Source organism: Tachyglossus aculeatus, chromosome 5 (genome assembly GCF_015852505.1).
Source record: "Tachyglossus aculeatus isolate mTacAcu1 chromosome 5, mTacAcu1.pri, whole genome shotgun sequence".
Taxonomy (NCBI): Eukaryota; Metazoa; Chordata; class Mammalia; order Monotremata; family Tachyglossidae; genus Tachyglossus; species Tachyglossus aculeatus.
Window position 1 is genome coordinate 86,643,060 of NC_052070.1, and position 16,306 is coordinate 86,659,365.

General features: G+C 52.1%; 1 protein-coding gene across 3 annotated transcripts in view; it reads right to left on the bottom strand.

Moving 5' to 3' along the window:
* GFRA2 (GDNF family receptor alpha 2) overlaps nucleotides 1-10,162 on the bottom strand; it is a 144,399-nt gene extending 134,237 nt beyond the window's left edge. For 2 of the 3 annotated variants that reach the window (XM_038747227.1, XM_038747225.1), the window contains exon 1: nucleotides 9,464-10,162. In XM_038747227.1, coding sequence (XP_038603155.1) covers nucleotides 9,464-9,503 — 40 coding nt within the window. In that variant the 5' untranslated portion in view covers nucleotides 9,504-10,162. The remainder of the gene's footprint in view (nucleotides 1-9,463) is intronic. The other variant, XM_038747226.1, reaches the window with a different exon arrangement.
* Between the last annotated feature and the right edge of the window lie 6,144 nt (nucleotides 10,163-16,306).

Below are 16,306 nucleotides of genomic sequence, written 5' to 3' on the forward strand. Positions count from 1 at the left end.
GCTTACTGTGTGCAGAGCACTATACTAAGCTCTTGGAAAGTCCAAGTTGGCAACATATAGAGACGGTCCCTACCCAACAATGGGCTCACAGTCTAGAAGGGGGAAACAGACAACAAAACACGTGGACAGGTGTCAAGTCGTCAGAACAAATAGAATTAAAGCTAAATGCACATCATCAACAAAATAGAATAGTAAATATGTACAAGTAAAATAAATAGAGTAATAAATCTGTACAAACATGCATACAGGTGCTGTGGGGAGGGGAAGAAGGTAGGGTGGGGGGGGATGGGGAGGAGGAGGAAAAAGGGGGCTCAGTCTGGGGCCACAGCTCATTATTAGCTGAGATATAAAACTCCAACGATCAAGGGAAAACATTTTATTTCCTCAGCGCCTCCTTCTCCTGAATTTTAGTCAGATCTTTCCTGATTAAACCCAGGTTCTGGGGGGATTGGGTAAGGCCTCCCTACTTTCTCCTCCTGCCAACCTGGGATCAGCGTGTCAGCTGGGCCTCTTCCAAGGCAGGGCTCCGGACTCAGCCCTCGCATCCACCCTGTCCACAGCTCATTATTAGCTGAGAAATAAAAATCCAACGATCGAAGGTAAACATTCTATTTCCTCAGCGCCTCCTTCTCCTGAATTTTGGTTGGATCTTTAATGATTAAACCAAGGTTCTGGGGGGATTGGGTAAGGCCTCCTTACTTTCTCCTCCTGCCTGCCTGGGATCAGCATGTCAGCTGGGCCTCTTCCAAGGCAGGGCTCCGGACTCAGCCCTTGCATCCACCCTGTCCACAGCTCATTATTAGCTGAGATATAAAAATCCAACGATCGAGGGAAAACATTTTATTTCCTCAGCGCCTCCTTCTCCCGAATTTTGGTTCGGTCTTTAATGATTAAACCCAGGTTCTGGGGGGATTGGGTAAGGCCTCCATAGTTTCTCCTCCTGCCTTCCTGGGATCAGTGTGTCAGCTGGGCCTCTTCCAAGGCAGGGCTCCGGAGTCTCGCATCCACTCTGTCCAGCTTCCTCTAGACTCCTCTTGACCCCACCAGCCTCCTGGAGGGAACACTGCTATCCCACGATGCAGGCCACAGACCCAGGCATTCCGCCCGCCCTGCATCCTACTGGTTCCTGCTCTTTTTTCCCACGCCCGAAGCGGCTTGATCAGTGGGAGAGTGCCACCTAGAGCACAGCCGGCCTAACCAGGACGGGGGGAGGGATGTGGCCTATGAAAAAGGGAGGATGCCCCCCAAAGACTAGCCTGTCCCCCCCCCCACCCCCACCGTGGTGCTCAGGCACCCACCCCTGCGGTGGTCCCACCCCATCTCCCCCTTAGCTCGAACTCCCGAGCCCCATCCCAGCCTAGAAATCTTTCTCCAACCCAAGATCCAGCTCTAATTAATAATTATCATTATTATTATGGTATTTATTAAGCACTTGCTATGTGCCAGGCACTGTACTAAGTGCTGGGATGGATACAAGCAAGTCGGGTTGGACACGGTCCCTATCCCTTTGGAGTCAGGGGTCTTGGGTTCAAATCCCGGCTCTGCCAGTTGTCAGCTGTGTGACTTTGGGCAAGTCACTTCTCTGTGCCTCAGTTACCTCATCTGTAAAACGGGGATTAAGACTGTGAGCCCCACATAGGCCAACCTGATCACCTTGTTACCTCTCCAGCGCTTAGAACAGTGCTCTGCACACGGTAAGCGCTTAACAAATGCCATTATTATTATTATTATCCCATGAGGGGATCATGGGCTCAATCTCCATTTTACAGATGAGGTAACTGGGGCACAGAGAAGTAAAGGGACTTGGCTAAGGTCACACAGCAGACAGGTGGCAGAGCCAGGATTAGAACCCACGACGTTCTGGATCCTAAACCCATGCTCTATCCACTACGTCATCTTGCTTCTAATTCCCATCCCCGCATGACAGGAAGCTGATGACTGCCCCGGCCTTCACCCCAGGGCACGCCCTTCTACCCAAGAAGAGCTTTGGCAAAGGGCTAGTCAGAGCCAAAGGTCATGGCAGCGTGGCTTAGTGGAAAGAGCATGGGCTTTGGAGTCAGAGGTCATGGGTTCAAATCCCAGCTCTGCCAGTTGTCAGCTGTGTGACTTTGGGCAAGTCACTTCACTTCTCTGTGCCTCAGTTACCGCATCTGTAAAATGGGGATTAAAACGGTGAGCCCCCCGTGGGACAAACTGATCACCTTGTAACCTCTCCAGCCTAGTGCATTGCACATAGTAAGCACTTAAAAAATGCCATTATTATTATTATGGCCATGGGGCTAGGGACTCGGGATGAGAATAAGCAGGGAGACCGAAGAAGGGCAAGGCCTGAGGGGAAGCAGAGTGGACTAGTGGAAAGAGCATAGGACTAGGAGTCAGGAGACCTGGTTTCTAGCCATGGTTTGGACACTTGTCTGCTCTGGGGCCCTGGACAAGTCACCATGCTCATTTTCCTTATCTCTAAAACAGGGACAAAATGCCTGTTCTCCCACCTTCTTAGACTGTGAGCCCGGTGTGGGACAGGAACAGCATCTGATTTGATTGAATTGTACCTACCTCATTGTTACCCCAGTGCTTGGCACATAATAAGAACTTAAGAAATACCTTCATTAGTATTAGGGAGGTAGCAGATTCCTGCTTCCTGGGGAAGGACTGGGAAGGGGTTCTGGGGAAGGTTAAGGCAGCACCTTGCCAGAATCAGATACCGCCACCCGGTAGGCAGACTCCAGGCAGGCAGTAAATCCAGTGTGGGCATCACCCTCCAGACAACAGTGCCACTTTCTCTCCAAAGCGAGTCACACAGGGGACAGAACCACGCCCTCGGGTCAGCCAGAGGCTGTCCTGAAAAAGTGAGTCTCTCTTCCTGTTGGATCCCAGCTTCCTGAAGCTTCTTTCCAAGCTATATTTCAGGAATCTTACCACTTTTTAGGGGCTAGGGGAATCAGTGGGTCAATCTTTGGTATCTACTGAGCACTTCCTGTGCGCAGAGTACTGTACTAAGCGCTTGGGAGAATACAACAGCTGGTAAACATGTTCCCTGTCCACAAGAAAGTGCAGGGAGTTTCTTGGTCCCCAACTCCCAAGGAATTTTTCAGGTGGACAAGGAAATCAACTCTGGTCCTGCGAAAGATGCTGGCACCTAGACGAGAGAGTCAGTTTGGCCTCACTCCTGACACCAGTTAACAACAATAATTGTGGCATTTACTAAGCACTTACTACCTGCTGAGTTCTGTGGTAGATACAAGGTTGTGATCGGGGACACAGTCCCTGGCCCACTTGGGGTTCTCAATCTATCTTCTCCATTTCCCAGTGGCAGAGCTGGGATTGAACCCAAGGCACTTGACTACCAGCCCGCTGCTCTTTCCACTAGGCCAAAATTTCCAACAGTAAAAAGCTGTCTCCTCCCCTGGTGCCCGGGGAATTGCCCCCTTCACTAATCTTCAATGCAACAAGTCTTACTACAGTAATCCAGATCACACCCCAACCAGCAAAGAAGTGTGTGATGTGAGAAAAGAGGAGGCAGGTGGAGATTGTCCTGGTGGGATTGAGTTGGTGTAGACAAGTTTCAGACTCAGAGTCTCCCCTGAAAGTGAGGTGAGAACTAAGATAGCATAGAGATTGTCTGAATTAATTTTCCCCAGGAAGACTGGGAGTCTCTACCATGGTTTTTATCTTAATATTTAAGACTTAGTACCGTGCTCCGCACAAAGCTAACACTCAATAAATACCATCGATTGGTAGGCAGTTCTGATCTCACCGATGGTGTGTCTAAGGTTATTAGGTAGTAATAATGGCATTTATTAAGCACTTACTATGTGCAAAGCACTGTTCTATGCGCTGGAGAGGTTACAAGGTGATCATTTTGTCCCATGGGGGGCTCACAGTTTTAATCCCCATTTTACAGATGAGGTAACTGAGGCACAGAGAAGTGAAGTGACTTGCCCTAGCTTTTGGGTCACTCTGGCCTTCCAGTTAGCCAGCCCTGAAGCTTAAAATCAATTCTCAGACAGAAAATAACATCCTCAGAGAGGCAACAGACAGGACCCATGGGCCTCTGAGGCCCAGAACTAATACCTGGAATCGATCAGTGGTACTTTCCCAAGAGCTTAGTATAGTGCTTTTCACACAGTAAATGCTCAATAAATATGATTGAATGAATGACATTTATTGTGCGCTTACCGAATGCAGAGCACTGTACTTGGGAGAGTACAACACAATAGACCTGATAGGCATGACCTCTGTCCCCAAGGAGCTGACAGTTCAGAGAGGAGTTTTGAGGATTAATCACTCCAGGCCCCTTGCAACCAATTGGTTGTGGTCTATGGGAGACAGGTGATGGCCTCAGGATCTTAATGACAGTAGACCCATCCTTTGCCAAGGAGAAAGACTCAAATTGAGCCCAAGTGGGGTTTCCTCGAGATCTAACAGAAAGAGGACACCCTGCCCATCCCCAACATCAAAGTTTCCCAGCTGGATGGCAGTGCCTAGATAGTCAGAATGCCAGGCTGTGAGTGTCCTCAGTGGGCAGCCCAGAATGCCTGAATGTTTTTCCATGATGCCTAATAACCCTAGACACACCACCGGTGAGATCAGAACTGCTTACCAATCGATGGTATTTATTGAGTGTTAGCTTTGTGCGGAGCACGGTACTAAGTGCTTGGGAGAGTACAATACAAGGAGCTTAAAGTCTAACAGTAATATTTACTGAGCTCTAACTGGGTGCACAACACTATATTAAACACTTGGGAGAGTACAATATAACACTTGATTGCACTTGATCCTTTCATAACCAACATTAAATTCCAAGGGACACATCAGCCCCACAGGGGCCTCCTTTCTCCCATCTGCTCACCCCCAGAGGAGGCTCAGATGTGATCTCTATCTTCCTAACTCTAGGGAAGCCTCACTTAAGCCAAATCACTTCTTAAACACGTACTACATGCCAGGCACTGTACTAAGTGCTGGAATGGATACAAATCAGATTGGACACAGTTCCTGTCCCACGAGGGACTCACAGTCTTAATTCCCACTTTACAGATGAGGCAACTGAGGCATAGAGAAGCTAAGTGACTTGTCCAAGGTCACGCAGCAAACAAGTGCAGCGCTGGGATTAGAACCCAGGTCCTTCTGGCTCCCGGGCCCGTGCTTTATCCACTAGGCCATGCTGCTTCAAACTAAATACTAAATATTAAGATAAAAGCCATGGTAGAGACTCCCAGTCTTCCTGGGGAAAATTAACTCAGACAATCTCGATGCTATCTTTGTTCTCGCCTCACTTTCAGGAGAGACTCTGAGTCTGAAACTTGTCTATACCAACTCAATCCCACCACCTGCCTCCTCTGTTCTCACATCACACACTTCTTTGCTGGTTGGGGTGTCATCACGTGGTTTCCCTAAAGCCTCTAAATCGGAAGACTTCTCAAAGGAAAGGGAAAGTGGACTGCAAATAGAGGGAAATACCAGCTCCTGCTCTGAGTTCAAATTCCTACCCTAACCCTGGAGTCCAAATGTCTGAGCCTCTCTTAATCTTCACCCCCAAGGAGATGTAGCGGGAAAGTAAATGCCAAGTTTTCTTTTTGAATGAGGAAGTGAAAGAGGTGAAGCAATAAAAGGGATGGAATCTCTTCCCCTGACTTTCCCATCACTGTAGGTAACAACCATCATCCTCCCTGTCTCACACACCCTTAACTTCGGCATTATTCCCCACTCATCTCTCTCAATCAGCTCTCAATCTGTCACCAAATCCTGTCACATCATCAGCAGAATCCGCCCCTTCCTCTCCATCCAAACTGCTACCACATTGATCCAAGCACTTATCCTATCCCACCTTGACTACTGAAGCGACCTCCTTGCTGACTTCCCTGGCTCCTGTCTCTCCCCACTCCAGTTCACACTTCGTGTTGCTGCCCAGGTCATTGTTCTAAAAAATCATAATGCACGTATATCTCCATTCCTCAAAAATCTCCAATAGTCACCCATCCATCTCCACAACAAACAAAAACTCCTGAACTTGGGCTTGAAGGAACCCAATCAGCTCTTCTCTTCTAACCCGACCTCACTAATCCCCCACTACAAACCAGCCCAGCCACTCTGCTCTTCTAATGCCAACCTACATACTGTGCCTATGCACTGTACCTGTATTCTCTAGCCTGTAAGCTTGTTGTGGGCAGGAAACGTGTATACCAACTCTGCTGAATTGTACTTTCCCAGTTGCTTAGTACAGCGCTCTGCACACAGTAAGTGCTCAATAAATATGGTTGGTTGATTGACTGATTGATCTCATCGCTCACCATCAACACCTTACCCACAACCTCTATCCTTGAACTCTTTCCCCCTTCACACAACAGACCACGCCCTCCCCATCTTCAAAGCCCGACTAAAGTCTTATCTTCTCCAGGCAGCCTTCACTGACTATCCTCTCATTTCCCCTCCCTACTCTCCCTCCTTTCTATGTCACCTATGAACTTGGGTCTGTACCCCTTAAGCAACCCCAGCCCCACAGCACTTATGTACATATCACCATCAATGGTATTTGTTGAGTGCTTACTATATGCAGTACTAAGATGGAGTTGGTAGACACATTCATTCAATCATTTTTATTAAGCGCTCACTGGGTGCAGAGCACTGTACTAACCACTTGGGAAAGTCCAATACAACAATAAACAGTGACATTCCCTGCCCACAGTGAACTCACAGCCAGATCCTTAAACCCAGAGGGCCTCCTGGAGAGGTGAAGATGTCTTTATTTACTTATTAACAATGATAAAAACAATAATTATGGTACTTCCCTACCCACAATAAGTTTATAGTCTACACATAGCCATACATTCTGCCACCTCCCCTATCTGCAATTTATTTTAAGATGTCTCCCTCACTAGATGGCAAATTCCTTCAGAGCAAGGACTGTACCTACCATCTCTATTGTATTGTAATCTCTTGAGTGCTTAGCACAGTGTTCTGGACATGGTAAGTGCTCAATCAATATCATCGATTTGATAGTTTGAATTTGGTAGCAGCAGACTGATTTCTCTGAAGAGTTATCAGGTTAGAAAGGTGCAATTTTGGGTCTTTTCACCTTATCTCTTCTCAGCCCTGGTAAGAAGGTCTCTGGTCTTGCTAGGGACCTGTAGTAAGGCTATGGCAGGAGAAACAATGCCTAGAAACCCTCAGTAGCCCATGGCCCCATCCTCAGTGCTTTGTACAGTGCTCTGCAAACCACAGAGTCCCTACAGAGTCGGCCCTGACGAAAGCTCAGAAGCAAAGCTGCAGTATTTAATTCTCCCTTTTCCCTGACTCTAATCCTCGGGGACCATAAAGGGCCAGCACAGAAACCCGTACCTGATTGGAAAGGCCGGGGATTTAAGCAGCCATGGCAAGGTAAGATACTAGCCCAGTGGGTGGTCACTGACTGCACTCTGTTGGGTGGCTGGAGAATAAGGAGGACGTTGGCATCATCCTCCCTTTCCAAAAGGACGTGGTGACCTGAAACCATGACCCAATGAGATGCTAAAGCCCTCGCCATGATTCACCCCCAAAACACAAACACAATCTCTCTCTCTCTCTCCCCCCCCCCCCCCCCTTAAGACTTCTCTCCGTAAGGTAGAGGAATGTCCTGACCGTCGCCCTCTCTCTCCCTTCTCTGGAGCAGCTTTGCCCCTCTCACCTACCCATCCTGCCCTCTGCACCCCTGAAACGGTCCAGCTTCCCTCCCCCGTTCCCAGCCCAAGGTCCGAAGGTACCCTCCCGATCTTGTGGCCCGGCGGGATCCCCAATTCCGCCTCCTCGGGATGACGCCCCAACACAAAGGGGCAGTCGGGACCCCGGAGGTGCCCTCCTCTGCGACCAGAGACCCAAGAGCAAATACCCACTCGCTCGCTCTGTCCTCCCCTCTGGCCTTTTATAGCACCCTAGTCAGGGAGCGGCCTTTCTTGAGGAATTAGAACTCGATTCTTCTTCCTCCTGCCATTCATGTCTCCATGCCCCCCAAGTCCCCTCCCCAATGCGCGCTTACACAAACACACCGCTCTTCCTTCTCTTCTTTTCCCGCTAGCTCACTTCAAAAAGAAATAAAGGGAATATGAGGGGCCTGGTGCCCGGCTGTATAACCAGGGCATACCGTCCTCTGTCCCCCCTCCTTTGACCCATCACCTCTCCTGATCCTGCCACTTCTTTCTCTCTTCCTTTCCTCCACTCTCCTCCCTCACTTCCCCAGGAATCAAAGTTTTCCCTGCCATTCTTTGCCCCCACCGGATCCCTGAAGGCCGAGGGGCAGGGCCGGGGGTAGGACCAGAAGGTAGGAGCAAGACGGGGGTGAGGGGAGGAATGGATGGCCGAGAATCAGGGTGGAGGGTGGATGGTGGGAACTGGGGAGGAGAAAGGAGGGTCGCGGGGCGACAGGGGATTTTTCTAGAGGGAAACTGGAAGGTTTCAAAATCCACAGCAGTAGCGGTGACTCGGGGTGTCGACCCTTGGGGTCCCCTGATTCTAGAGCCGCTGGGTCGGCTACCTGACGCCCCTGGATCCCCAAAACACACACACACACGAACACACCCCTGCCCTCGTCACCTTCCTTTCACTTGAGCAATTCTTCTTGAAGTTGACTCAATTTACGAATCTCTTTTTTTTAAGGGAGGGAAGGACATTTCTGACTTGTAGTCTCCTAAGGAGTCTTCCTTGCCCACCCCCCGCCCCACCCCTAAGTCCTGCGGAGGTCTGGGGCTACTGGCTCTGTTTCTCCCGGCCCCCTCGCCCTCTCCTCCACCCCTTTCGTGCAGGGATCCTGGGCTCACCATTGCCCGCGCCGCCCTGCCCCTCTCTCTCCCTGGGGCCCGGAGCGGCCACTCCTTCCCCACTCCCCCGTATCCTCGGTCCCCTCGGCTCCCTCGGACTCCCTTAGGATCCCCCAGCTCCTCTCGTTTCTTCCCCTCGAGTTTCCCCGTTTCCCTCAGCTCCCCCGGCTCCCCCTGATTCTCTCCCTCGGAGTCCTCTGGCTCCCGCAGTTCCCCATTTCCCCCTGGATCTCCCCCTGTGGTTCCTCCGGCTCCCCCTGACTCTTCCCCTCCGAGTCCCCCGGCTACCCCATTTACCCCCGGATCTCCCCCTAGTCTCCTCCGGCTCCCCCTGACTCTCCCCCTCGGAGTCCCCCGGCTCCCCCAGTTCCCCCTTTCCCCCTGAATCTCCCCCTATGTCTCCTCCGGCTCCCCCGACTCTCCCTCTTGGAGTCCCCCGGCTCCCCCATTTCCTCCCAGGATCTCCCCCTATGGTTCCTCCCTCTCCCCCTGACTCACCCTCTGGGAGTCCCCTGGGTCTCCCGGCTCCCCCAGTCCCCCATTTCCCCCCAGATCTCCCCCCTACGTCTCCTCCGGCTCCCCCTGACTCTCCCATCCGAGTCCCCCCGACTCCCACGGGCTCGCCCCTTCGGACTCTCTCTCCAAGCAGCTTCCCCGCCGCCGCTGTTACTCACCTAAAAAGAAGAAGATGCAAAAAGCGTTTGCCAAGATCATGTTAGAGAGATCCAACAGTGTTTTTCTTTTCCTTTCCCCCTTGGGTTAAAAAAGAGAGAACCGAGAGTAATAGCCAAGCCAGTAATAAGGAACCCCAAATCCAATGCGGAAATCCCAGATATTCCTTCCTGTAGCCGACGATGGTCTGGTGTCCCGGCGGCCTTCAATTCTCCCTGGACAGGTTGCGAGGAGGGGGGGTGTCTCTCGCGGCCCCCCTTCCCCAATAAAAATCAAAACCCAAAAGCAATATTCCGGTCCAGCGGTCAAATCTCTCTTTCGCTCTTTTCCGGAGATGCGAGTAACGGCCGGTTCCGCGTCTAAGCCCCCTTCCCAAAGAGGAGAAGCCGGGAAGGTTAGGGGACCACGGTGAGTGGGGAGGCAGGCAGGAAACGAGGGAGGGAATGAGGGGATGGGAATGAAAAGCAGGGAAGAACGGCAAAAAGAAAGAAATCCACAGAAAGGTTTTGAAGCCAAGAAACAATCCTGGAGGAGCTCCGGGCAGGAGGGACAAGAGTCTCTTCTTTTTGCACCGAGAAGAGATTCGAAAAATCTTCTCCCGCTAACCTCTTCTCGCTCGCCTCAGTTTTTTCTGATGGAATCCCAGTGTGTTTGCTTGCGAGTCTCTCCTCTCTCCTCCTCCAATCTCTCTCTCTCCCTCTATCGCTCACTCCCTCCCTTCTCCCTCTGTCTCCCTCTCCCGATCTCTCTCTCTACCTCCCTTTCTCCCTCTCTCTCATTCCTATCTCTCTCCCTCCCTACCTCCCTTTCTCCCTCCCTGTCTACCTCCCTCTCTCTCCCTCTCTACCTCCTTCTCTCTCTCTCTCTCTCCCCTTCTCTACCTCCTTCTCTCTCCCCCCCGCTACTTCTCTTTCTCTCTCTGTCTCTCTCTCCCTTGCTCTCTCTCTCTATCCCGCCCCCCTTTGGCTTTCTTGCTCTCTCGTTCCCTCCCTTTCGCCCTCTCTGTCTCTCTCTACCTCCCTTTCTCCCTCTCTCTCATTCCTCTCTCTACCTCCCTTTCTCTCTCCCTCTCTCACCCTCTCTACCTCCCTTTCTCTTCCTTTCTCTCCCTACTTCCCTTTCTCTCTCTCTCTCTCTCTCTCTCTCTCTCTTACTCTCTCTCTCCCTTGCTCTCTCTTTCTCTTTATCCCCCCACCCCCTTTGGCTTTCTCTCTCTCTCGCTCTCTCCCTTTCTCCCTCTCTCTTTACCTCCCTTTCTCTCTCCCTCTCTCACCCTCTCTACCTCTCTTTCTCCCTCTCTCTCTACCTCCCTTTCTCCCTTCCTTCCTCTCTCTTTCCCTTGCTCTCTCTTTCTCGCCCCCCTTGGCTTTCTCGCTCCCTCTCTTCCTCCCTCCCTGTCCCTCTATCTCTTTCTCTCCCCCACCCCCCCCCCCCCCCTCGGTTTCCTCTCTCCCCAAGAGGCTGGTCTCTGTGTAGGGGATTGGAGGGGATCAGAAAGAATCCGGGGCAGCGTTGTCAGAGGCGGCGGAGGCAAGGGCGACAGAGGCAGAGGCAGCAAGCGGCCGAGCTGGCAAAGGCGAGGCCCCGCGGATGGCTTCCCCCCCCTCGCCCACTCCCCCACTCCCCCACCCGTCCTGCAGCTGGCCGGAGCCCTGGCCTGGAACTGGCCAAGCCCCGCGCCTTCCCCCTCTCCAAAGCAATCCCCGCTGATGCCTCTGCGGGTCCCTCCTCCCCGTCCCTCCATCAGCCCCCTCCCCACGAGGGTTCGGAGATTCCCCCTCCAGGCCGGGGAGGGGCCGAGGGAGCCTGGAGGAGAGATGCCCCACCTGGTCGAGCCGCAGGTAGATTGGACGCCGTCCCCCACCCGAGGGACCCCGGGTTAAGCGTCTCCCCGGCCATCGGAGACCAACGATGGATCGATCCCCTTCCCCCGCCCCCCGAAAGAGGGAAAGGGGAGCACTCCCTTCTCTTCTCTCCCCTCCCTTCTTCTTCCTACCCGCACCAGCGTACTTCCCCCGCTCCGAGCCGGGGAACTTTCCCGGCGCGGTCGCTCTGGGCTTATCCACCGATCCTGCCCTGTCCAGCCTTGCCCTGCCTTTACCTGCCCTGCTCTCACCTGCCCTGTCTTCCTCTGCCCTGCCCTCACCTACGCTTCCCCGTCCTGTCTTCCCCTGCCCTGCCCTGCCCTGCCCAGTCTTCACCTGCCCTCACCTACCCTGTCCTGTCTTCACCTGCTCTGCCCTGTCTTCCCCTGCCCTGCCTTCACCTACCCTGCCCTACCCTGCTCTGCATTATCCTGTCTTTCCCTGCCCTGTCTTCCCCTGCCCTGCCCTCACCTGCCCTGCCCAGTCTTCACCTGCCCTGCCTTCCCCTGCCCTGCCCAGTCTTCACCTGCCTTGCCCTGTCTTCCCCTGCCCAGTCTTCACCTGCCTTGCCCTGTCTTCCCCTGCCCTGCCCTGCCCTGCCCAGTCTTCACCTGCCCTCACCTACCCTGTCCTGTCTTCACCTGCTCTGCCCTGTCTTCTCCTGCCCTGCCTTCACCTACCCTGCCCTACCCTGCTCTGCATTATCCTGTCTTTCCCTGCCCTGTCTTCCCCTGCCCTGCCCTCACCTGCCCTGCCCAGTCTTCACCTGCCCTGCCTTCCCCTGCCCTGCCCAGTCTTCACCTGCCTTGCCCTGTCTTCCCCTGCCCAGTCTTCACCTGCCTTGCCCTGTCTTCCCCTGCCCCGCCCTGTCTTCTCCTGCCCTGCCTTCACCTACCCTGCCCTACCCTGCTCTGCATTGTCCTGTCTTTCCCTGCCCTGTCTTCCCCTGCCCTGCCCTCACCTGCCCTGCCCAGTCTTCACCTGCCCTGCCTTCCCCTGCCCTGCCCAGTCTTCACCTGCCTTGCCCTGATCTGCCCTGCCCAGTCTTCACCTGCCCTGCCTTGTGCTGTCTTCCCCTGCCCTGCACTCACCTACCCTGCCCTGTCTTCCCCTGCCCTGGCCTCCCAAATTGATGTCCGTGCCACCCACTCTGGTTCGCCCCTGGTGAAGGGTGGACGAGCTGCCCGAGTGGGGTGAGGGGGATTTGCCTGGGGTGGCCCGGAACAGGAGCGGTGGGCGAACCGCTCTGTGCCCTCCTCGCCGGCTGGCCGCCGCTCCCCTTGGTGACCCAGCCTGCGGGAGCTGGGGGCTCGGGTGTTTGTGACCCCCCCCCCCACCACCACCCAGAGCCCGGCTCCCCTGCCCCGTTCAAGGGAACCAGCCGTCCATCCTGGGACCCCAAGGTCGTTTTCCTCCTCCTCCTCCCTCCCGAAGCCCAGATCTCCTCCCTTGAGTCGGGGTGGTCTATTCGTTTGGGGCATGGCAGGGGGAGAGGGGAAAGGGACTGACTATATGTCTATATATGTATAATAATAATAATGATGGCATTTATTAAGCACTTACTATGTGCAAAGCACTGTTCTAAGCGCTGGGAAGGTTACAAGGTGATCAGGTTGTCCCCTGGGGGGCTCACAGTCTTCATCCTCATTTTACGGATGAGGTAACTGAGGCCCAGAGAACTTAAGTGACTTGCCCAAAGTCACACAGCTGACAATTGGTGGAGCGGGGATTTGAACCCCTGACCTCTGACTCCAAAGCCCAGGCTCTTTCCACTGAGCCACGCTGCTTCTCCATGTATGTATATATGCATATATACATACGTACATATAGACATATATACATATGTACGTAAATACACACATATATATGTATATATATGTGTGTGTATGTATATATATATATATGTATGTCTGTGTGTATGCATGTATGTATGTGCAAAAATAGACATATAATTGCAGAATCCAGAAACTTTCAGAGAAAGCAGCTCACTTTTGCAGAGCCTGAGGGCCCTGTACAGAAGACTGACCGCCCCGCCCAGAGAGGGTTGCAATGCACCCCTGATGGGAGGAATTCTCCAGGCATTTCCACACCCAGACACACACACACACACACATACACGGTGACACACCTAGGGACTCTGGCACACACATCTTGGATTGTGAGCCCCTTGAGGGGGAGTGTCTAATTCTCACGCATGGACAGTGCTTTTCACACTGAAGGCACTTAACAATTACTATTACTTGGCTACACGTGGACACCCCCAGACACAACCAGGGAGGCACACATGCACAGTCACATCTCCATTCCTGTGGGCCTGCACATTCTCTCCCATGTTTTTTGACACCTAAAGCCTCCAACGAATCCTTATTAAAGACCCTTCTCTCATAAAGGCTCATACACAGTCCTTACAATCCCGTGGGATCTCGAACACAAAAATGCACAATTCTCCCTGCGGATGTATGTGGATTGCCAGAAAATGAACTGTAGCCTGGATTTGAGGTCCTTTTGTTCATCATCATCAATCGTATTTATTGAGCGCTTACTATGTGCAGAGCACTGTACTAAGTGCTTGGGAAGTACAAATTGGCAACATATAGAGACAGTCCCTACCCAACAGTGGGCTCACAGTCTAAAAGGGGGAGACAGAGAACAAAACCAAACATACTAACAAAATAAAATAGAAAAGATATGTACAAATAAATTAAATAAATAGAGTAAAAAAATATGTACAAACATATATACATATATACAGGTGCAATATATTTTGTTCTTCCAGGACACCAGGGGATGGGTGGAAAGTGAAAACTGAGCTGGTGGGAAGGGGTGGTTTAGAGTTTCCCTGTTCAGAGAAGGGAAAGAGATGGTCTAGCTTTTCCCTGTTCAGTGCAGAGCAGCCCCATACACATGTACACAACAAGCTGGTTCAGCCTCATGCAGGGAGATGGGGCCGGATGGAGAGTCTTGGGGGAATCTTGTGATTTGGGTGTCTGGCCTATTGGTAATGTTGTTCTCCTCCCTCTGTCCCCACCTCCCTCCTTCTCCTCCCATCCTTCCCTCTCCCTTCACCCACTACTCAGAGCAGGGCCCTGGGCCTTCGTAACCAACCCACTTACTCTTCCCAGCTCCTTCCAGCTCCTTGCACACAGCCTCCACCTCCTCCCCGTTCAGTCATCCCCATATTCTTGGAAAAGAACTCAGTTTTCATATGGCAAGTTTTCATATTCGTGAAAAGAACTCAGGGCAGGGGCTCTCATTATTGGCACAATGGCATGGAGAGTAGATGACGGGGCTGCTGCTGTGAAACATGGCTGAAAAAGCACACACCCCTTTCTGCTCCTGTATCCAACCCCCACCCCCAGACACATACACACACGCAGCTTCCCCTTCCTTCCCTGAAGGGGATATTTCCTTTTCCCAGTTCCTCTTGGTTCCAGTAAATAGCTTAATATCATTCTTGTCATCAAAGCCTCCTGGCTCCTTGCAAGAAGATGCATTAAGGTAAGGGCTGTCAGGGTGAAGGGGTTGGAATAATAATAATAATGATGATGATGATGGCATTTGTTAAGCACTATGTGTAAAGCACTGTTCTAAGCACTGGGTGGATACAAGGTCATCAGGTTGTCCCACATGGGGCTCACAGTCTTAATCGCCAATTTACAGATGAGGTAACAGGCTCAGAGAAGTGACTTGCCCAAGGTCACACAGCAGACATGTGGTGGATTTGGGATTAGAACCCATGACCTCTGGCTCCCAAGCCCGTGTTCTTTCCACTGAGCCATGCTGCTTCTCTGGAACAGAAATGAGTCCAGTGGTCAGTCTGCCCAAGCAGTGTGGCTCAGTGGAAAGAGCACAGGCTTTGGAGTCAGAGGCCGTGGGTTCAAATTCTGGCCCCGCCACTTGTCAGCTGTGTGACTGTGGGCAAGTCACTTCACTTCTCTGGGCCTCAGTTCCCTCATCCGTAAAATGGGGATGAAGACTGTGAGCCCCTCGTGGGACAACCTGATTCAATCAATCGTATTTATTGAGTGCTTACTATGTGCAGAGCACTGTACTAATATCTACCCCAGCACCTAGAACAGTGTTTTGCACATAGTAAGTGCTTAACAAATACCAACGTTATTATTATTATCTGTCCATCCCCTCTCTCTGATCTTGTTGCACCCCCCAGTAAGGTCAGCTGGCAGGTGCAGAAGGGATAAAGGGAGATGCAAGAAAAGCTATCCTGATAAGCCACTGACTCGCTGGGTCCATTCACTGCTTTCCCTGAGCTCCTTGGCTCTAACCCTAATAATGATGGTATTTGTTAAGCGCTCACTATGTGTCAAGCACTGTTCTAAGTGCTGGGGTAGATACAGGCCAATCGGTTTGGACACAGTCCCTGTCCCAAACGGGGCCCACAGCCCCAATCTCCAGACAGACAAGGCAACTGAGGCATAACGAAGTGAAGTGACTGGCCCAAGGTCACACTGTAGACAAATGGTGGAGCCGGCATTAGAACCCAAGTCCTTCTGATTCCCAGGCCCCTGCTCTAGCCACTAACCCATGCTGAGAACTACCGAACGTTGAACCCAGTCCTGCTGCCTCTTCAGAAACTCTTCTCGGTGATGGCACTCCCCAGGGAAACTGGATCTGATTTGCTCTCCATCCTTCAGAACAGTTTTTCTCCGGGCCCCTTTACTCTTGGTGAACTCCAGGATTGGGGATGAGCCAACTGGCTCATTGGAGGCCAGGGATCCTCCCATCTCCGCTCTCAGTAACACCAGAGCCCCACTAGTGAAACGGCTTTCAGATTCATTCATTCATTCAATCATATTTGAGTGCTTACTGTGTGCAGAGCACTGTGCTAAGCTCTTCAGATGTAAACCAGCAGCTCCCCCTGCCCTGCCCTGAAGTCCCAACACTACTCCTTAGCCTGCAGTTAAGTTTCGGTATCAAGCTCCTTGTGGACACAAAATGTGTCTGCTTCTTGTTGTATTGTAC